Source organism: Anguilla rostrata, chromosome 10 (assembly GCF_018555375.3).
Source record: "Anguilla rostrata isolate EN2019 chromosome 10, ASM1855537v3, whole genome shotgun sequence".
NCBI classification, from domain to species: Eukaryota; Metazoa; Chordata; class Actinopteri; order Anguilliformes; family Anguillidae; genus Anguilla; species Anguilla rostrata.
In genome coordinates, this window is record NC_057942.1 from 6,690,993 (window position 1) to 6,713,788 (window position 22,796).

General features: G+C 53.0%; 1 protein-coding gene across 7 annotated transcripts in view; it reads left to right on the forward strand.

Annotated features, from left to right (window-relative positions):
- The window catches only part of fbrsl1 (fibrosin-like 1), a 292,485-nt gene that overhangs the window by 90,284 nt on the left and 179,405 nt on the right, over positions 1-22,796 (forward strand). For all 7 annotated transcript variants that reach the window (XM_064353705.1, XM_064353701.1, XM_064353706.1 and 4 more), the window contains exon 3: positions 15,828-15,929. In XM_064353705.1, coding sequence (XP_064209775.1) covers positions 15,828-15,929 — 102 coding nt within the window. The remainder of the gene's footprint in view (positions 1-15,827; positions 15,930-22,796) is intronic.

Consider the following 22,796-nt stretch of genomic DNA (forward strand, 5'->3'; position numbering starts at 1 on the left):
TCCTGGAGAAGCCTCTTTATGAACCTTCCGGAACCTTCCTAAAAGAGGCGGTGTGGTTTTTACCTCATCTGAAAGTCCTCCCTCTCCCCCAGTCTGAACTCCCACTGTGGTTCTCCCTCCGAACACCGGGGGAGAGGAGCTGGCCTCCTGCACGGAGGTGCTTTTCGGGAGTTTATATTCTTTTCCCAGGCTACTTGGCCCGACCCGTCGGCAGTTCGGCGGGGGGAGGGCCCAAAAAGCCTTACCTGCGAACTATCATCTCCACTTTTATTGCCTGTCGAGGAGAGAGTGATGAAAGCGTCTCTGGGAAACGGCCGGCCCGCTCGCTGGCGCATTGCGCTCCCCGGATTTATTCCCGCGTTTATCTCGAATTTCAACAAAAAGCAAAAAAAATAAAAATAAAAAAGGCTGAAAGCGCTCTACGCTGCTCTGATGCCACAGCTGGGAGTCGTGACTGAGGGCGAGAGGCGGGGTCATTTAGCCGCGGAAGAGTTTAGTTTCCTGTCTCCTTCCTCCTCGTGGCCTTACGTTTGCTATCGGATACACCGCCTCGCACCGGCGTAACCCCCCCGATTCGGTAAAACTCGAAGGGGTCGGGACGCACACGTCGCCGATCCCTGATTGTTTTTGGGGCGTGGCTGGCCCACCCCTCGTGTCGCGGCGCGGCGGAGCGGCAGGAAGGCTGGAGGGTTTTTCCCCCGGTTTCCTTTTTCCTGTCGGAACGGGTCGGGAACGCGGCCCGGAGATGAAGACGGATCGCGGGCCTTATCGGAGAGACGCGGGGACGATCGCGGGGGGGCCGCTGCGTACGGAAGCGGAGCCGACCGGAGACGACGGCGAGCGGAGAGGTCCGGGCCGTATCGCGGCGGGGAATGCCGGGATCGCTTCGCGTGTCGTGGCGTCGTTCGCGGACGGCTAGCAGCTGTGACCTTAAACATCAACAACAAAAAAAAAAAGAAGAATACTAAAAAAAAGATAACGTACCCCGGTTTGCCACCGGAGATGGTGAAACGTATGAATAGAAAAATCCAGTAAGTGGGGGAAAGCGATAAACCCGCGTTCTGGGGCCTAATGACGAAGTCGTGGCGGGGCGAGCGCCATTACACTGGACCGTCACGCCTTATCTAATCTCCCACGCTGATGCATCAGCCGCTGAACAATGAAGAGCACGCCCTTTGGAAAAACGTAATCGAAAGTGACTTATCTTTTAAATAGCCAAACAGACCTGTGCGTCTGAGGGAAGAGCTGTAGTGTTATAGTTAGCAAGGATTCTGTAACAACAATCCCCGCAGATAGACCGAGCAGCGGAAGCGTCTGAGTGGGGGTAATTTCGTGTTATCTCGGTTATCTGACTCCAAAATAATGTTTTTACCTTTCCTCTGTACTAACAGTTTTACATGGGGGGGGGGGGGGGGCTGCAAATGATCCGCCAGTATTGTGGCTCCATACGGATTGCTGTCTGTCTCGGTGGACTAAACGTATGTATCCTGTATGTGTATATTCTGTACGTATACGCACGGCCATATTTCCTTGAAAAGGCTGCAGCTCTATTTGATGCGTGCACCAGACACCCCGATGTCCTTGTTATTTTCCACAGTGGCAGTCTGAGTTTTTTCGTGGGGGGGGGGGTTGGAGACGGTACCTGGGCCGGGCGTGGGATGCTGGCTGGCTGGGCCCGGCTCTGATCAGACGGGCCCGGGACGGCGCGGGCTGTCAGGGACGTGGCGGTGCGCGCGGCGGCTGCCAACCGGGCGCCGCTCGTTAGCGCCTTTTCACCTAGCCGCTGTCATCACACGGGGGCGGGTACCCGAGCACGCTCTGCCGCTCTCTCTCTCTCTCTCTCTCTGTCGCTCTCTCTCTCTCTCTCTCTCTCTCTCTCTCTCTCTCTCTCTCTCTCTCTCTCTCTCTCTTTTCTCTCTCTCTCCTCTCTCCCTCTCTTTTCTCTCTCTCCCTCTGTTCTCTCTCCTCTCTCTCTCTCTCTCTCTCTCTCTCCCTTTCTGTCTCTCTCTTGCTCTGCATCTCCCTCTGTTTGTCTCTTTCCCTCGCTTTCCCCCTCCCTTCTCTCCCCCCCCCCTTTCTGTCTTTCCCGCTCTCCATCTCTCTGTCTGTCTCTCGCTTTTTCTCCCTTTCCCACCCCCCCCCCTCTCTCTCCTCTCTCTTCTTCCCCCTGTCAGGCATATCAACCCTTTCCCCTGTCCTCCTCCGGGATATATTTATGGCCCTCTCGTTGGTGTTTTTTTAAGCTCTCAGCATTGGCTTCCAGGCAGCTGAGGCATGTCCCGCCCTTCGAGAGTATGATCCAATCACTGCGAGGGGGGAGGCAGGGTCATTACCGAACGTATCCCCCTGACAGCGAGCGACCTCCTATGCCCAAGCGGTGGCCAAAGTGCTCCGCAAATGTAGCGCGGTCGTCCCTCCTGCCGGGGACCTGGGTTTGAGGCTCGCCGGATGCTTTCCGTTACTCTTTATTTTGTTCACTTTTGTTAAAAATTTGAACAGTAACACATCAGGCTGCTTGACATGAATACAATGAGATATATGGCAGAATTATTCAACTGTTGTCTCCGCTGTTCAGCTTTCCCACCCAGCCCTAAGTGAACTGTAAACTCTAAAATACATTGCTACGTAAGGTGACACTGTATACACAGTATGAACTCATAATGTATATACTGAACTTTCACCCGTCCAGAATATTTTTGAACTGGGATCGTGTTCCAAGGATTCGCACTCCACTCCACCCCAAACGAAGCCATCAGGTGGACTCGTAAAACTTGACGAGTTCTGGCTCTAGACTTGGTGGTGGTAATTCTGTTCACCTGCTGTCCGATGTCTCCTGAACATTGTTTAGAAAGATAGGATCAAGTAGCCCCCCACATCTGCTTGGTGTGTGAAACAGCTGGACTGTCGGTTAAACTGACGCACTGCCCTGGCTTTGGTTGACGTGACGCTACTCTTGGAAAAACTTGAAGAATGCCGAAATAATGAATCCAGCGGAGTTGGGCAGAGAACTCTGGGAGGGCACTATTAATTACACGTGAAGCCAAGTGCCATACTTGAACTACGGTTGGCTTCTTTGCGCGTTCCCTCAACCGCGTTTAAATTACAGCGTTGGCTTCGCCTTTTTCGAGTTTCCCAGAAAGCGAGCCTCAAGTGCCACAAAGTGGGCGTTTTTAACGGCGTACAGAACCGGCCGCTCCGGATCCGGCGAAGTCTGAGGCCGCGGGCTTCTGAGACACATCCGCTCGTCCGCTCTCCGAAAAAAAAGGACGAAGCGTGTCACCACCTCAGCGCGTGCGAGTTTTCAGACTTCTGGGCCTGGCGGTCGTCGCCGGATTCCCGAATTTTCCGCCCCGCCCCGCCCCGCCCCGCCCCACCACGAGTCGCGACATCGGACGGGAAAGGAAGGAAGCGATCGCGGCGAAGAAAGCCGCCGCGTTCCGCCCCGTCCCTGAACGCGTCCAAAAAAAAAAAACGGCGGAATTTTCCGCTTTCCCGCTAGCGCCCGTCGCTAAAGGAGCGGCGGCGTGGCGGTGTAGGCTCTCCGGCGGCTTTGATCGCGGCGGGGCGTTTCGCTCAGAGTGGCGTTGCGCGAACAATGGAGCCGTGGCGGGGCGGTGGGGGGTGAGGGGGGGGCAGCCGTGTTCGCCGGCCTTGCGACAGCCCAACATGAAAGAACCGCAAGACAGAAACAGGAAGAAGAAAAAGCTTCCCATCTCAAAGAAGGTCAACCAGACCGGGGCAATTTTTTTCGCCAGCTTCAATCTTCTCCTTCCTGGCTACAATTTGCTGGCCGACAACAATGTAGGAGTCTGCAGGAAACGGTGGCAGACAAAAGAAGTGTATCCTATGGGGGCCCTTTCTGCAAGGCCCGCTAAGAAAAACCATAAAATGCACGGAGCACAAAATGCCTACTTATTCTTTTTTGCTCTCGAAAATCCCTTCGCCTTTGGTGATTGCTCTAGGTAAGAAATGGCCGCCGAGCTCAGAAATGCCTTCTGGGACGTTACCGAATTGATTGTATTTCTTGTAAAACGGAGGAGGGCTAAATGGACGTGGCAGTCCGGGTCGTTTGACGCACATTTTTTTTGCTTTGGTGTTCGTGAGAGGAAAATGAGTAGTTTCGAGGAGAGGGGACATAAGGACCTCATACTGCAGGAAAGGCTGCCTTTTTAAACTTTACTTTCTGTGTGTGTGTGTGTGTGGGTGTGGGTGTGAGAGTGTGTGTGTGTGCGCTTTCTTCAATCAGTGGGACTGGACATTTGATTGGACAACTTACGTTCTCTTCCAATCAAGTGCTCACTGCCCTGTAGCCCACCAGAAGGACACAGTGCTTACTGGTGTGTAGACTATGGACAATGTGAACACCACCCGCCCCTCCCCCAGTGCACGCAAAGCAGTGACATCATACACAGGTCGCGTCACGTGGCCTTGGTGCTGGAAGGCAGGCCCAGAGGCATGCTGGGTGATGATAGCGCCCGCGGTGGCCGGACGCGGGGCCGAGAGGGCGGGGCCCGGGGGCGAATGTTGACGGAGTGCCGCCCAGGTAAATGTCACCCGCCAGACAGGTTGAGGTTTCCAGAATTGATTTGCCGCTCGTTTGATCCCCCGCAGAGAGAGAGAGAGAGAGGGGAAAGAGACAGAGAGAGGGAGAGAGAGGTATATATAGAGAGAGACAGAGAGACAGAAGAGGGGGAGAGAGAGAGACCTGTCCCCTGTAATTTGAATACAGAGGAGCCTGGCTCGGATAACCACAGACATGCCCGGAAGCTCATACTGACACTCGGAAAGATTTTCTAAAAGGGCACCGGGGGACCCAGCCTCCCCGCCGACGGATCGAGATGGCGGTCGGGCGGCTCTGGCGTTCCCCCTGTTCTTTTGTCACCGGCGTCCTCCGTGCTGTCGTTGGTGTCCTTGCTGATCTTCTTCTTGTTCTTGTCATACTTGTTGTTCTTCTTCCCGAGGCCTTCACACACACACACACACACACACACACACACACGGCTCACTTTGGCGGAAGGAGGCTCCTTTTTTTTTCCTTTTAGAACATCGCTGTCCTCCCCAAGCCCCGCGTTCCTCCTCCCTTTGGCTCGTTCGTCTCCTCCTTTCTTCTCACCTCCTTCCACCATCTGGTTGGGAACGAGCGAACACCTCCCACCTCCTCTGCGTGCGTCAGGGCTGAAAGCCATCGAAGAACAAAACAAAAAAAACTCTTTTCGTTTGTCGTTTCGTCTGTTGTTCAGTTTCGTCTAACAGGGCGCACGATACCACGCTTTGAAAAATATATTAGTCACTTTATAACATGAGAATCTAATTTGAGTTTTATTACGCAGTCATTTGAAGAAAATAAATAACGTCGATGCTGTGTTAGATTATAAAACAGCGCACATCTTTTCGCCGGTGAACCCCTCTGGAAAAGGGATTCTTTGGATTGCCACATAGAAAATTGCGTTTACGATCATTTGTATGGCCTACCAAACACTTTCAGAAAGCACCGTTTCTACTTTTATACAAGAACACTGGGTTAACAGATGCAAATGGCCACCCAAGGCACCTTAAGCCCTTTTTCCAGTTTTTCTGGAATGTTTTTTTCTAAAGTCAGCGTTCTAGAACTCCGTTGCTTTCAGTCACCAGCTGTGATTGTTACATCAGCATTAGAATGTTCAGTTAAGAGCATTCTAATTACATGTTTGGAATCTCCCATCTGAAAGGATTAATCTGCCAGCAGTTGTAAGTAGGTGTGTATAGAGGGCAGAGATCTCTTTATTTCTTGTTGCAGCAGTTTTCTTGGCCCTCATTTTGCCCATAAAGCTGAGGTGTCCTGGTGTTCCAGACCCTTCCCTCGAGAGCATGCTGCTTTACCCGGGAGGTTGGCCCGTTTACACTGGAGCCTCTGAGTGTGGGCCGGGCGACGGGAGGTCAGGGTTTGTGGCCCGGGTTACCCCCCAGCGGTGCCCCAGACAACGGACCTCCTGCCCTCCCCCCTGCCAAGGTCACCCAACCCACCCCCTCCCCGACACACATGTCTGACACTCAGGCCACACACGCACACGCGCACACATACACACTCATACACATGCACACTCTCTCTCTCTCACACACACACACACACTCTCACACACACACACACACATGCACCTACCTGTGCAAACATGCGCTTGTGCATGCACACACACACTGCACCCATGCAGCTCTCCCAGATGCAGTGTGTTACTGCCATCAAGTGGTGTACCAGGCAGCATGGAACTCCTGTTCCCCTCTCCAGCACGACCGGACCGGACACTGTGTGTGTGTGTGTGTGTAAGCTGTTGGCAAAAATAAAAGAATTGAGGAGGCGGAGCTGCTGAGAGGAGCCTCTTATGACGGACAGCTGCTGCACGGCATGATGGGAAATAGGCAAATGTGCTGTCGTGGCTAACGTCCACTTCAGAGGCCGAGCGGGAAGGGAAGGGAAGGGAAGGGAAGGGTGCATACACTCCCTACAGAAGCACTGGCATACTCCTGTCTGCTACACAAAGGGTGGCTTTGAAAAACTTTCTACTCTCGCTGGATAAACCCTTTGTGTTAATAAGGATAATAGCAAGTTAAGAGGCTTAACGTGGGATTTACCTGCGCAACTTAACGAGCTGTGCTACACACCCAGCCCCTTTCCCCTGGATGTCTGGGGCCGGGAGGAGGGGCTGGGCGGCCCTACTGGTGAGCCAATCGTGTGGGGAGTGGGGACTCATCCAGCCAATCGGATAAAGGCACTTGGTTACGCTGTCAAGTTGTCTGGACAGACCAACATGTGTAAGGCCCGAGGCTGCTGCTGCGGTCTAATCTGGTTTCTCCCAAATATCAAAGATGGTCGATCCAGGAAAGTGGGGCGTGGGGTGTGGGAAGAGGGACAAACGGACGTGACAGACCCACCTGGGCTGACCCACACAGGTGACGTTAAAGCAAATATCACATTACAGCACACCAGAGCCCACCTTAACATTTACACTGGCCCCGCCTCACCCCCAAATACCCCCTGCGACAGACAGAGGAGCAAAGCATGCCCACACGCACACGCACGCACGCACGCACACACACACATGCACGCACACACACACATTCTTTCACACACACACACACACACGCACACACATACACGCACGCACGCACGCACACACACACACACGCGCACGCACATACACGCGCACACACACACACACACACGTACACGCACGTACACGCACGCACACACACTTAAGTGCACTGGGAGATTTAGCCGCTGGGGCTAGCACACGAGACAGCTGATGTGTCACAACATATTCATTTGACTTGGTCTCTGTGTCATGTTACCATGGTGAGTTAAAAAAAAAAAAAAAAACATACTCGTTTTCCCCACCTTGTGTCATACTTCGCCGCCATTGGCTGCAACTCTCTATGGGCTCCGCACCATGGCATGCTGGGTAGCCTGACAGGGCCTCATATTTTCCCTCCTTATCGCCGAGACGGCCTGACCTTATCGCCCAATGAGGATTTGCAACCTGCGGCTCAATTTCGGCCTGTCTGCATCCAACTTAATACGTCATATTTCCCTGATAAATCCAACCCCCCCCCCCCCGCCTTTTTATTTACCAGTCTTCCCAGAAACCCATTTCCAAGCGTTTTCTAAAAATAAAACGAGGGGAAATGAATGAATCTTCGCCTCAGCCCGCCGCCGGGCACGACGACGACGATGATGATGATGATGATGAGGAGAGCGCGACGGCGGCTTTGCGTTTTTCATTAGTCGAACGGCGGCATTGTGCGTTTTTGCGGGCCCCCGTCACGAAATTGATTTCTCTAAACCGTCGACCGACGTTCAGAAATGGTGCTCTGGGCTCTTCGGAATGCGTAATTCATGCGACGGTTGGAACTGCTGATGAAACTCGAATCGAATCGGAACGGATCGCGGGGACGAGCGACGGCTTAAATAAACGCCTTTCAGAAGATATCCCCGTGGCAACGGGGCAGCATTTCGCTTTTTCAGTCTGCGAGCAAAAAAAAAGCAATTAATCACGATCTCTCAACCGATATGTCAGGTTTTTAGGTATTGTACTCACACCTGGTCTGGAAAGGCGGGGTTCGAATGTCTCTCTTGTAGGATTTGTGGTAACCGTGGCCTTTAGAGAATAGAAGTGAACAGTCCGGCTAAACCTCCATGTACCTTTTTTTTTTTAACAGTAATTTTCATGCTTCCTTTTAGTTCTTGAGCCTGTGCAACCCATACCAATGAGTTGAAAAAAACAACTCTCGCTTGAACTCATCTCTCGAATTTAAGGACGAAGCGTACAGAGGTTAGATTGAACAGACCCTGTCACGGAATTAGGCATCGTTCACCTTGAGCTTGGCCCAGACATTCATTTCCTTATTTTTATTGCCACGGTTTCCTCTCAGCCTCTGCGTATCGGCCCCCCCTGGTGGATGGGAGGATGAGGCAGGAAAATAAAGGAAGGGAAATCTTCCTTCGCTCTCCCTGCCCAGATTACCCAGCGGGCAACAATTACGCTCGAAAGCTGCACAGCCCCCCCCCCCCCCCCCCACTGAGCCTGGCGCTCTGAGCAGTGATGGGATGGTTTCCAAAAACCGTGCGAGTGCAGCGAGACTCCTCAGACAGGAGAGGGGGAGGAGGGGCCTTGTCTGGGATGATTTCTTTCACATGTGGCGTCTGCCTCTCATTACGATCTCCCAAACTCCTCCCCGCCATCGGTGAGACCTGCGTTGGCGCTTCACCCTTCTCCTCCTCTGTTGGCATCTGCTCGGGCCGTCCGAAGTGAGCCTGGCTCACTCTCAACTTGGGAGCAGACCTGGGTCAAATACATATTTGTTTTGGATTCAAATACCTTTCTGTGCTCTGTTGATCTTGCCTGCTGTAATTGAGCCTGCCGGTGTGACCAGAAGGTGAACGTTTGCCCTTTTTAATTGGCTTCTATACACCAGACAAGATCAATAGAGCACAGAAAAGTATTTGAATCCAAAACAAATACGTATTTGATCCAGGTCTGCTTAGGACTGAGCCGGCGAACGCCTCGAACAACTCTCGTTCATAAACGGCCGTTTTCTCATACCGATAATCTCGACTCTAGTCATCGTTCATCCTCCAGCTGAGAGGTGCTATATTGGACCAGCTGTTTGTCTTCTGTCCACTGTGCTGCTTATCCTCATGCAGATGCTGGGCAATGGATATTGTGCTCAAAAAAACCGATTAGGTTATTTCTAACGCAAATTAGATTCTATATGACACCCGTGTTACCATTTTTCAGACGTGTGGATCCGCTCCAGTAAAGTTAGTGTAATTTTAGTCTCCTGGTAATAATTCTATGATTTAATTAAAGGAGTGCATGTTCCCAGGTTTACGTGTGAGGCACTGGCTTAACGATAAGGTGACATTTTTCACAGTGGGAATCTTAACGCTTGTATGAACTTGTCTTTGAAGGTGATAACAAGACTAACCTTAGTATTTCCAAGTATCAAAATTTTAATTGGCCCGCGTGCCGTCATTTTTGCTCTCCCTCCTGGTATTTCGAGACGGCTTCTGACACTTTCAATTATTTTTTTGCTCAGAAATTAATGTGATATTAGTTCCTACTATATTATTAAATCGTGACGGCAGCTGCTGTGTCGGCTGGCACCATTACATTTAGGCATTTTTGCAAATGCTTATCCGGAGTGATACTTTTTTTATTTTTAACGTACGTCCCACTTATTTGATATTTATCGAAGAATAAAGAGCTTGCTCAAGTACCAAGTACGGTACCAAGCCTGGGAAGCAAACCTGCAACATCTCAGTGTTCTCCAGTGATAATACTATGCTTCTGGTCACTATGAATAGTGCACCTACACAGTACCTATATGAGGACCGTTTCAGTGGCCTTCCTGGATTGATAAAGAATAAATAAATAAAATTTTAAAACTTTTATTTGGTAGCAAGGACTACGTCTTTTTTTTTTTTTTAAACCAAACTTTTACAGCAGTTATTTCAGAATGGTATGAATTTTGTAAATAGATAGCCAGTGCGCTGCACACAGAGGCTGCTCCTGGACTATATATCTGTTTGCTTAACCCTTTGAAAAGTAGGTTTTTTTTTTTGGGGAAGGTTTTTTTTTGTTCTCTCAAAATTCTTCTCAGTGTTCTAGAACTCCGCCGCTCTCAGTCGCCAGTAGCGATGGTTACATCAGCATCAGAACGTTCGGTTAAGAACGCTGTGTAATCTCACACCTTGAAGGGCTAACCGGGGTGAGTGGAGTGGAGAACGCCTTGCTTTGCATCCCCCAGTGCAGTGCGATTTTTGAAGTTGAGGCAGCTTTTGACTTGCAAACAGCGAAGCATAACAAACAGTGTTTTAAATAAACCTCGTCGTGGCGCCGAACGTGTACATATTTGAATTGGGAGCTTATTTGAATCGGGACCAATTTGCATAGCATTTCCCTGCGTCTGGCGCTAATAGCAGTTGTGTGTGCACGAAAAATCAAAAGGGTGCGCATTTTACAAATGAGGAGAACTGCTGCATAATGTGCCGTATTGACTGGAGCGTGCCCTGCGGAGGGTTCGAGCTGACTCGCTCTAATCTTTACCCATAATCCCCTGCTGAACAGGGTCTCCCAGGCTCGGGATTTGATTTGATGAGAGAGATAAACGCCAAACCGACCCTCTGAGGGGTGGGGAGGGGGAGGGGGGGGACTCTGGGGACCTTACCCCTGGGGGAGAGAAGCTCCGCTGTGGAACATCGGCTCTGCTTTAATTCCCCTCTCTGACGGCGAGGGAGGGGTGCGTTGGGGGGGCGGCGGATTCCTGGGTGGTTTGTCCCAAGGGTGGGTCTTAGCGGTTGGGGGTGTGCGGGGGGTATCCATGGTGATTGATCCCAAGGTGGGTCCCGGGGGGGGGGGGGGGTCCCAATCCCATGTGCCCCTGAGTTAGCAGGGTTTGGGGGAAGAGTTTGCACCAGGACACAAGCGAGGTTTCACTGCACAGGGAGGGCTTAGGACCTGAACTGCGGCCATGCTGGGGGCAGGTCCAGTTTTGGGCTGGAGCACTGGGCAAATGCCAGGGCGGTAGGGGAGTCACTTAAAGACTTGCGGTGTTACCCAAATCAGTTTGAGAGCGGATTTCCCAGCTCCCATTGCAACCCTTGGCCTGGCCCGTCCCGGTAGTTTATATGCCTGCGTTTGTTTTTTACGCCCGCGAGCGCTTCACGCTAGCCTCGGCCGCTTCAAAACGCTAATTTAGTTTTTTTTTTTCTTTTCTTTTTTTTCTTCCTACCCACATTCGGAACGGCCGTCCTGATAGCGTCAACGTTTCTTTAATTCCTAAAGCAAAAAATAATAAATAAATAAATTAAAAAGGCTAAAACCGTGTCTCGATTGTCGCGCGCGCCGATAATTGCCTCCTGACCGAGGAGATCCGGCCCCCGAAGTACGGCGAACGGCAACAGAGGCGTTTTAGGACCCCCGTATAAAATGTGCGGCGGGTTTTTTTTTTATTTTTATTTTTATGTGCACATATATTACCGCGTGTATGAATAATACATAGTTAAGATGCTTAATGGATATACGGGGACAAGTCTAAAATAAAACCAAAATCCATTTGCTCTCCCCGTAGTAAATCTAATGCTTTGTCCTTGGGCTAATTTCCAGCCGGGGACTTAGGGGGTGTGTGGCCGCGGTGGAGGGGCGGATGGCGGGGTGGTGGGGTAGGGGGGGTGAGTTAGGGGAGGAGGAGGAGGAGGAGGAGGGAGGGGGGCGGGATGTGGCAGGGCTGAGGAACAAAGCCAGGAACTCCACTGTTCCCTCCCCGGGCGCCCCGAGCAGCTGCCACTTCTGGGGCCGGGGGAGAAGACGAAGGCAGATGAATCAATTTGGCCTGTGGCCCGAAAGTGCACCTCTCAGCGCCCCGGCCCGCGCGGGGGGGATAATGAGCCGATAGATTGAGCCGGAGCGGAGGTGGCGTGCCGCTGCGCCGCCGGGCCCCCTCCCCCCCTCCCCAAACCCCCCCTCCCCGCGCTGTGGCAGGCCCGTCTGGCTGGGTTAATAGAGGTGAGGCTCCTTTTGCGCAGGACACTTTTCAGAACAAATTAGAGGAAGGATCTGTATCCTTTCTGCCTTCCCCCCCTCCCGGCCCCCCCCCCCCACAATCCCTCGAAATCTACCCTCCCCGCCACCCGTCGCGACACCGGCGGCCCCGGGAAGTGGTGAGGTGTGGGTTGAGTGACGGTGAGGTGGGTGGGGGGGGGGCACAGGGGGTGGAGGGGGGGTGGGAGTTGATAGCGGGGGACCTGGAGGCGAATTCGCGGTAACGGGGGCTGTCGCTGAGCCTGTTCCCCAGCCCGGCCCCCCAGGAGGCGGTGGAGATGACAGGTGACAGGCCCAGGTAGGGGGGCAGGCTGACTGCAGCCTGACGCTGTAGATTAGGAGAGGGGAACTGGGAGCCCTCGGAGGCACGGGACCCCTGTCAGCCGGGGGCGGGTCAAAGAGCCATTTAAACAAGGGATCCCACCGCTGACACCAAGTCCCCTCACTACTGACACCGTTCCTCCCCTCCACACACACACACACACACACTCTTTCACACACACACACACACACACACACACACACACCCACCCACACACACTTTACTACACCACCACAACCACACACACACACACACACACACCTACTCTCACACACACACCACACGACCATACACAGTATACACACACCACACATACAACACACGCACACATACACACACACACACACACACTCTCTCTCACACACACACACACCCACCCACACAGACATACATACACAGTCATATACACACACGCGCGCATACATACACACACACGCATACACACACACACACACACACACACCCACCCACACACACATACATACACAGTCATACACACACACACGCTTATACTTATACACACAGGCGTACGCACACACACGCGCATACATAAACACACACGTATACACACACACACAAACGCTCCCGCAAACACACACACACAAAGCGTTTGAAGGGCACAGTGACAGGCAGTGTTAGTCCCAGCCCAAGGGGAGCTACCATAGCACTGGGGGGAGCTAGCGTGCTCCATCCTGCAGGCCAGGCCAGAGTACCCAGCACTGCCTCCCCCCCCCCCCCAGCGCTGCCCCCCAATCCCCCCCCCCCCCCCCCAGCGCTAACCTCGCTCTGTGCGCTGCCCGGCGCAAACGAGCAGGCCCAAGCCGGCGACTCTTCTTGGGGGGGAAATTAAGAAACTAGCGGGCCCTTTGAAGATAATTAAAGAGTGCTGAGCATGGCTCCCCGGAGGACGTGGAGAGGGGCGCGCTCGATACCCAGACTAATGGAGCTCATTTCCAGCGCGTTACTCGTGTGAAACACAGACGGGCCTTTCTCCCGTCTTCATGTATCCGCTCCTTTAAAAAAATATATATAATAATAATAATTTTTAAAAAATGGCCGTGCCACTATTCCCGAACGCCCCGAGATTTAACCCGGTTAACCTCGCCCCCCCCCCACGCGGGGAACGTTCCGGGTTCTCTGACGCGCCGAAGGGAGGTTAAATCCGTCTGAAACCCCGCCGCGGAGAACAGAGAACCGCGTCGGCGGCGCAGCGCGAAGGCTCGACGCAGAGCGAGCGATCGTGAGCGCGGCAGTGAGTCGCGCTGACCTCGATCCGCAGTTTTCATCCCCTCCCCCCCCGACCGTACGGGAACTACGGGCCTCGCCCGAGGACCGGTCGGCTTTTTCCCCGCAGACGGGGGTTCTGCGGCTTCGCCCCTTCCACCGAGTCCATGCGGGAGCGAGGGGGAACCGGAGATGGAACCGAAAAGCCAATTAACACATGACCAGTGTTTTTTTTATCCGTCGTCGTCTTAGCCGCCGCCAGCCGGGGGTGCCGATTTCTGTCATGGGGGGGGTTTGCTAAAACGCCCCCCCCCCCCCCCCCCCCGTAATCTCCCGGAACGACGGCTCGGGGGAAAAAAGCGGGCGCTTCTGACGGACCGGTCTGATCGAGCGGGACGGTTAATTAGGCCGTCGCCTCTGATCGATGATCGGCGCCATCGCCGGCGCGGTGCGTAATGAGGGGACCGCGGGGTCTGTAAACACTTTTGGTTTTTAATTCGCCCCGGAGCCGACGCTGTGTAAACGAGGTAATCAAGCCAGGCTCGCTTTTTGTGGCACTGAGACAGTAACGAGGGACCCTGCGTGACCCCCCCCCCCCCAAACCCTCACTCCCACCCCCCCTATTTCCTCTTCTGGATGGTTCTTCTCATGTCGCTTCGAGCCCCACTGCCTGTTTGGAGACGTAAGGGTAGTTGGCGACGGATCGGGAGAGGGACGGACAGTTTTTCGTGACGTTCTCACTTTTCCCCGTCTGTCCTCGTACCGGACGCAGGACAGGAAGCCGCAGTCAAACCCAAAATTACGATCGGCTGCGTAACCTGTCCGTGCGTAACCTGCGCAACCCATTTGATTATTCGCTGTGATAGATCCCTTATTACATTCCTGTTACATCCATTCTCCCCTTACTTTACACCAGGCCGGTGAGCAGAGGATGGGCTTCCCCCTCTGTAGCCGGGTTCCTCTCGAGATTTCTTCCCATCGGAAAGTCTTTTCTTGCCACCATTTGAGTGTTTTTTCTTCCCACTGCTAGCTTTTTCTGGGGTTCAGACCTGGTCTTTGCCCAATTTTCCTGCTGTTTCTCTGTAAAGCGTCTTTGTGACAGTACTCTGTAACAAGCGCCATACGAATAAAAGTGATTGGATATTTATTTACTTATTCATTCATTCAATTTATTTAATTTTATGTATTCTTATTTATGCACAGTTACTTCAGGCCGCGGTAGAGCAGTAACTCACACCCCCGATGAGCAGGCCCTGTCCCGGGCTGGCTCAGAGCACTTTGGGGGGGGAATTGCGTCCGCTCGGCTGACTGCTGGTGGACAGAAGGGGCGGGCTAACCGCCCCCGTCATTTTTTCGTTTTTTTTTTTTTTTCCCCGGCAGCCAGGTGGCCGCGTACAGGGCCTGTCAGATCAGCTGATGACCCTTTTAATTCTGGCCCGCCAGAGGCTGTAATTGATATTTACCAGGAAAGGTTAATTGCGACTGCGATCTGCCTAATTTACAGTGAAGAGCGAGGGGGGGGGGGATTTGGGGAGGGGGGGGTGGGTGGGGGGGGGCGCGTGGTGTGGCACTACCGTTTCCGCCCACAGGGGACCGACCCTCGGTGGCTGTCCTTCAAACGGATCGCGCCGCGGGGTCGTAGTGTAGCGCGCTCGTGGGTTTTTTGGGCTGTCTCTCAGGAGCAGGCCAGTCCCAAACCACGAGACTCTGCCAACAGGCCTGGCAGCCGAAGGTCAAGAGGTCAGCTCCGCTCAGCTCAAAAAAAAAAACTAAATAAAAAACGTTTATTTTGACTTGTTTTTACATTTATTGTTGTTCATGTGTCTTATCGGCATGTTGCCATCGGCGCGGAGAGAGAACAAAAACAAAAAAAGAAGACTGCTGATGCAAATGTGAAGGTCGTCACCTGCAGGTGAACTGTTGGGTTGGTGTCAGCCCCGCTTTGCATGTATTCAAAGCTCAAACAGATACTGTGGATCCTGGCAGGCTCTCTCCCCCCAGTGTGTTCCCCCTGGACCTGACCGCACGCTTTGCATTTCGCCTACATTTAAGGTTTTAAAAAAAAAACACGATAAAGTAAACAATAACCAAAAAAAAAAACGGGAACAACAAAAAAAGAAACTACGCGAGCGAGATTTAAAGGGATAGCCTTTTTTTTTTACGGGTGATTTGAAAGAACGTTGCGTTCTTGTGCCTTTGCCCTCCAGGTGAAAGGGATGCTGGGAAGGTCTGGGAGGAACAGCGAGGAGGAGGCCCTGCAGGAACTCAGCAGGCCGCAGAGGAGCAACTCCAAAGAGCACTTCAGTGAGGTAAGATCATCCCTCCTCCCACTGGATCAGCCTGTCACCGGGCCGAAATCCAGGTTCAGAAAGTAAAAGTCCTCCCCTGGATTTTGTTCCAACCGCCTGGATTTGCTAATTGGTGCAATTCTTCACCCAGGAGGTAGAACTAATTGGTGAAATCAGCTGGTTGTGTTCAAAGGGTGGAAGAAACACATGGCAGGAGTTTTACTTTCTGACCCCTGGACTTTCCATCCAGGAGAAACTCAACAGATACTCAGCTCCACGTTCCGGTACCTAATTTTGTTAGGTACCCAAAAAAAAGAGACCTGTGTCCCTTAATGTCATGGGGGGGGAAGTGGGGGGAGGGGGATGCATAGCCAGTGCAGGAATGCTAATTTGAATGCTAATCAGAGTTAAAATTAGAGCCCTCATCCCTCCTACCAAGGTTCTTACCTCCACTGCTCGCCTCTTCTGAGTCTATGTGCACACCCAGCGACGTCTGACGCTTATGGGAAATCGAGGGGGGCGCTCAAAGAAACTGACCAATCAGCACAGCAGGCATCGCGTGAGGCGCACACTCTCTCTGCTGGGTCATGTGTTGAGGTCACCTGACGGCCTCCTGGGTGGCATCTGACCTCCTGACCCTCTCAGCGAAGGGTTAAAGACCTACCAATCCTGTTCTTTGTCTTTTCTTCCATATGCTAATGACCTTTGAGTTTTTTTTTTTTTCTTTTCTGCTGCTAAATATGAGCAGGAGGGCGGGGGAGGAGGAGGAGGGGGGGGTGGATTGGCTGGCAAAAAGATGAGGTAAGGCAATTGAGATACATGGGAGTAATGAGAATTTATGCACAATCCCATGTGGCTGGTTTTAAATGAATGTGGAATATGCTTCCTAACGAACGCCTGTCAACCAGGCCTCCCAAAACCTCAGTAAATTCAATCAGACAGTTCATTTAGCTGCTGGGAGGCGGGGGGGAGGGAGGGAGGGAGGGAGAAAAGAAGCTTGGCTTCTCAGCGAGAGAGAGCAATCCAGCTAAGAAAAAAAGATTCTGGGAAGAAGAGAAAAAAAGAGATTTTTTAAATGAACTTATTAAACGCGTTGTTTAAGCTATTCAGAATTCCTAAGAAGATGGGAGAAGCCTCTTCCTCCTCCTCCTGCTTCATCCCCCTTCATCTTCTCTTCTTCTCTGGCTTTCTTCCCCCTGCTATTTCTCACGAATCCGTGTAAAAAAAAAAAGGCCTGTTTTTTAATGAAAAAGTCGGTGGGTAAAAAAAAGGCGGTCTTGGCGGATGAAAGGGAGATGGCGGCTGACAGCTCCGACAGGGAAATGCGACGGCGTTAGAGGAAAAAAACGTTAAAAAATAAAAAAACGTCGAAAATTGCGCGCCGTAATCTCTGACGGTGTTCGATATGGCGTCCCTCTAATCTCCTGCCAAATAAATGGAGGGGGGAGAAGCAGATCCCCGCGGCCGTGCCGTCTCTATCTGTCTGTCTGCCTCTGCTCGAGGCTTGCCACCGCTGCGGTTTCGTCCAAAAAAAAAAAACGAAAATAAAAAACTGAAAAAGCTCGTCCGTTGGTGTTTTTAAAATTTTTATTTTTTTTAAACGTGATTAGCGACTGCCTGTAAAAACTCGTCGAGATCGTTTCTGCTGTCGGTAGGTGCGAGTTAATTACCGGAAAAGCTAAATTAATTACTGGAGGGCCCTTTCCGTGGCTTCCACCCACTCCGAGCCCGCTGGAGCCAGCACGGTTTCGGCTGAATTTCTGTCGGAGCAACGCGGAGTTGGAAACGGAGATCAATCTCACGTTTTTTAAAAATAATTTATTTCCCGCTAACAAAGACAGCCGTCCATCGTCAATTACCGTCAACCTTAGAAAAAATAAAGCGCGGGGGCGGTGCGTGTTCGGCCCCCCCCCCCGCTACACTAAACAGCGCCTTGTATTCGCTCGTTAAAACAAGTTAAATCCGCCGGCGGGTCAGCTGGGCGGCGAAATCAATAGGTGGAGGGATTGGGGGGGGGAACGTAAGCGGATTTCGAGGGTCTGTGTGTACGTGTGTGTGTGTGTGTGTGTGTGTGTGTGTGTGTGTGCGTGAGAGGGAGGGTGACCCAGGGAGAGTGTTTTGGGGTGGGGGGGAGGTTGTGAGGTTAGGGTAAGATGTGACCCCCCTGCCCCCCCTTGAAAGGTTTGTACCCGCCCACCCACTCCCGCTGCAGTGCCTGCCAGGGCCTGTTTTTGGGGAAGCACCGCACGCTTCGCTGAACCCCGATTGGCCCCCTTTTTCAGGTCCCCGCTCCCGACAGTCTGCCCCGGCCCCGCCCCACTTCTCACTGCGGCTTTGAGAACTCAGGACGTGGGGGGGGGGGCGTGTGTGTGCAATTGGGGGAGGATTAGGGGGCGGGTGGACCAACATTTCTGTTCTCCTGGGCTGTTTAGTTAACCCTGAGAAGCCGTCAGCATCATCCTCCACCCCCTCCAGCCCTACCTCTGCCCCCCCTCCCCTCACCCCACCCCCCAGACCTCCCCCTCTGCCCCCCCCTCACCCCACACCCCAGACCTCCCCCTCTGCCCCCAACCCCAACCCCAGACCTCCCCCTCTGCCCCCAACCCCAACCCCTCTGTTCGATTGGTGGGCGGGGCCTGTAAATCCCTTTGAAGTGGTGAGCGCAGCTGAAGTCTGTAGAGCCGTGTATAATGGCTTCTAAGAGAAAGTGTTTAGCGCTGTCCCGAGCTCCAGGCTTACGGGCCACTGCAGATTTAATGGATTCCCCCCCTCCCACCCCATCCCTTTCTCCCCATCTTCACTGTGCTTCCCTTCACCCCACTAAATCCAATGGATTGTCCCTCATTATCATTTAAATAAGCCTCTCTTTCCCCCCCATCCCCCCCCCTCACTCCCTCCCCAATGGAAGACGCTCCGACTCGGATGAGTTCGCGTAGTTAGGCTAATTCCAAACGCTCGCACCCCTGGCACCGTAGCCCCATTGCCACCAAACACACACACACCCACACACACACCCTCCTTTCTCCTTCACCTTCCTCCTCCCCGCCTCTGTCCCCTCCTCCTCCACCCCGCCTCTACCCCTCTTCTCCCTCCGTCACTCTGCCCCCCCCCCCTCCGTCGTGGCCCCCGCTGTGTTCGGGGCGAGCGGTGGAGAATGATGTGGGGAAGGGCCTTTTTTGATTCCCGCCGAGCCGGCTTTCTGCTTCCACTGAGAATCCCGCCCTAATTGTCACGGTGGGGGGGGGCAGTCTGTGGGGTGGGGGGGTCCTGCTTGATGAGGGCTGACTCACTGAGGTGGCACAGGAGAGGGGGGCGAGGGGTGGGGTTGGGGGGGGGGCTGGGGGATTGAATTCAAGGCAGAACTAAAATTGGTCTAGCAGAAAAGACACCCCCTGAGACGATGGTGGAAATTGGCAATCGAAGAGGCGAGCAGAGGGGTAAAGTGGGGGGGGGGGGTTTGGGGGGGAATGGGAGGGGGGGGGGGCGATTTGGAGATCTGCTCTGACTGAAATCCAGGGTGACTAAATCACAGCTCTCTTTACACCTGCCGGGGGAGGGGCGGCGGGGCCGGGGGGCGGCCGGGGGGCCGGGGGGGGTTACAACCCTTCTGCATGTAGCCCCAGTCTGTTGGAAGAACTGCATCTGTATCAACCATGCATCATCCTGCCACATTTATTAATTAGCTTAATTAACTCATTAATAGTTACGAGTTCTGTAAATGTTTTGTGCAAAAAAAGCAGCAGAAAGTTATTTTTTTTTATTGTTATATTTGGCCGGCATTACATCACGTTCACACAAAAAAAAGAACTTTCGCCATTATCACACTTACTGGTCCAAGGTGTTTGGGTTGCTATAGCTACAATGAAACCTGAGTTTCAAAAAAAAAATATATATATATATATATATTCATGTATGTGTGTTTCCGTAGAAACTGCGGACGTTCTAACCCCCCACCCCCCCCACCCCCTCACCTTCATTTGCTAAAATAAACGTCTAAATCCCGTGGCCGGGCCCCCCGGACGAGGCCAGATGAAGTGCGCGATGCGAAAGGTTAACGTGAATATTGATATTAAGACCGCGCCGCGCCGCCATGTCCCTGCTGCCCGCGCACAGAGCCCAGCCGTTCTTAAAGGTCACCGCTGTTCTCTCTCTCCCTCCCTCTCTCCCCCTCTCTCTCTCTCCCCTCTCCCTCTCTCCCCTCCTCTCTCTCCTCTCTCTCTCTCTCTCCTCTCTCCTCCTCCCCTCCCTCTCTTCTCTCTCCCTCTCTCTCTCTCTCTCTCTCCTCTCCCTCTCCTCTCTCCCTCCCTCTCCCTCTCTCTCTCTCCTCGCTCCCTCCTCCCTCCCTCTCTTCTCTCTCTCTCTCTCTTTCTCTCTTCTTCTCTCTCCTCTTCTCTCTCCTCTCTCTCCTCTCTCTCTCTCCTCTCTCCCCTTCTCTCTCTCTCTTCTCTCTCTCCCTACAGTCTCTCGCTTCTACCTATTCGTAGTCATTTTCCTGCTTTATCGCTTTTAACGGCAGAGTTACGGTCTCTCTCTCTCTCTCTCTCTCTCTTGCGTTTTTTACGGCCTCGACGCTGGACATTTTAATTCCGTTAAACGGAGTTATGGGGAAATCGTGATATTAGGGACGTTACTTATCGGATGACAGGCTGATTGAATTGCGCAAAAAATGTCCTGCTGTGTTTTAGATAGAAGTACCAGATAGAAGTGTTCATCACAGAATCTGCTTCAGCTCATCATATATATATATATATATATATATAGATAAATAGATAGGTAGATAACCCGTAGTCAGTCTGCAGACAGTATGCCCAGGACATCATGCTTGTCCTTCTCATTTGGAATTACCCATTTTATTGATTTTGTTCATTTTCTTGTCGGTTGGCCGATCTCCCTCTTTATCCATCAAACAGGCTTATCTTGTCATTTTTTGGGGGGGTTAAATATTGAGGCTTTGACACCCTCGATGTGGCCGCACTGAGTAAAACACTTTCACCGGGACTTGTCAAAGTGTCTGTCGGAAGCCTTTTTCTGCGCTGGAGAAATGGAGTGACTGAGAGAGCAATAGAGAGACAGAGCGAGAAATAGAGTGAGAGAGAGAGATAGAGAGAAATGGAGAGAGAGAGAGGGAGAAATGGAGTGAGTGAGTGAGAGAGAGCGATTTATAGAGTGAGAGAGAGAAGACGTTTCTGGGACAGGAAGTCAGAGGTTGCCAGGTGCCCGCCGCTCTATCGCGCCCCACGCTCTGTGGTGGAGCATCCTGGGGCGTCTGAAGGCAGAGCAGGGTCCTGCCCCCCCCAGGCCTTCCTGCTTCTGGAGGGGCGAGGGCCTAATCTGCACGGGCCCTGGGTGCTGCGGGGATGGGGGGGGCGGGCACGCTGGCAGGAAGGGGGGAAGGGGGGGAGGGCGGAGGCACAGAGGTGTGTATACAGCAGCACCCAGCAGAAGGAAGCTGGGGGGGGTTATCTGATGGCCCCCACCCCCCACCTCCGAGATCCAATCAGCATCTCCCAACCCCCGTCGTCGACGGGAGGGAGCTTTTTTTTATTTTTATATTTTTTTTTATATCTGTCACCAGCCACTAAAAAGCAAAACAAACAGGATGAAAAAACCAAAAAAAACGGAAAGCGAATCTGATTTGACGGTTTGTTTTCCTCTCCTGTGGAAGATAACGCCTCCGCCAGCTCTCAGCCGCACTCCGTCTCCCGCATGGCCCGCGAGCGCTGTCGCGTTCGAGAAAAGGGTTCACACCAAAAACACCTACACTGGGAGGAGCAGAGGAAGAGACGTTGGGGGGGGAGAGAGAAAAAAAAACAAACAGTATTTCAGTTTAGGGCGCGATCGTAAAAACGGAACGGCTGAAAGTAACTTTTAATGCCTTTGCTTTCTTCCGTCGTCCTTCGTTTCCTTTTATCGCTCGCGGGGAATCAGTCCGTTCTGAAGGTGCAGGGGAGGGTCCCACGCGTCGCCAGCGGTCCGAAACGAAACCGACCAGGGAGAACACCCTCGCCGGGATGTGGGGGGGCGGTAGTTGGGCGGGAGACGCGTGCCGGTTTGAATAAAGCCGCGGCGGCGGGCGCTGGGGTTCTGGGGTTCTGGGGTTCTGGGGTTCTGGGGTTCTGGGCGCTGGGGTTGGCTAGCTCGGGGTTCTGGGGTTCTGGGGTTCTGGGCACTGTGGTTGGCTAGCTCGGGGTTCTGGGGTTCTGGGGTTCTGGGCACTGGGGTTGGCTAGCTCGGGGTTCTGGGGTTCTGGGGTTCTGGGCACTGTGGTTGGCTAGCTCGTCGTGGTTCTGGGGGGACAAGGGGTTCTTCCCGCTGTGGTTCTACCGTCGGTACTGGAGGATCTGGAACACGCGTGCGTTGGAGCGGCGGTTCCGGGTTTACGGGGTCCGCGTGTGGTCACCGTCAAACGGGACAGCGGTCTTGAGCATTCCATACGTTTGAAACGGGACGGTCAAGATCGGGTGCGCTCCCGCCCTCTGGGTCCTCGAGCGGGAGGCGGTGCAAAAACGGGTAACCTTCGCCGGAGAGAGGGGGGCGTCACGAGGAGGAATCGCGAGCGCTGACTCAGTGAGAGACAGCGCGCTGCAGTCTGTCTGACGAAGGACGGATGGGGAACTGCTTATTACAGCTCTCTCTCTCTCTGTCTCTCCCTCCGTCTTTCTCTTTCCTTCTGTCTCTATATATACACACGTCTCCTCTCCCTGCCTCTCTCCGTTTCCCTTTTTCTCTCTCTGTCTCTCCTCTCTCCTTCCCCATTTCCCCTTTCTCTCACTCCTCTCCCTCCCTCCCTCCCTCCCTCCCTCCCTCTCTCTCCTGTTTGTTGTCAGCGTTATTGCTTTGCCCAAAGTTTTGGGAGACGGCATCAGTATCTTGAAACGGGGGGCCCAT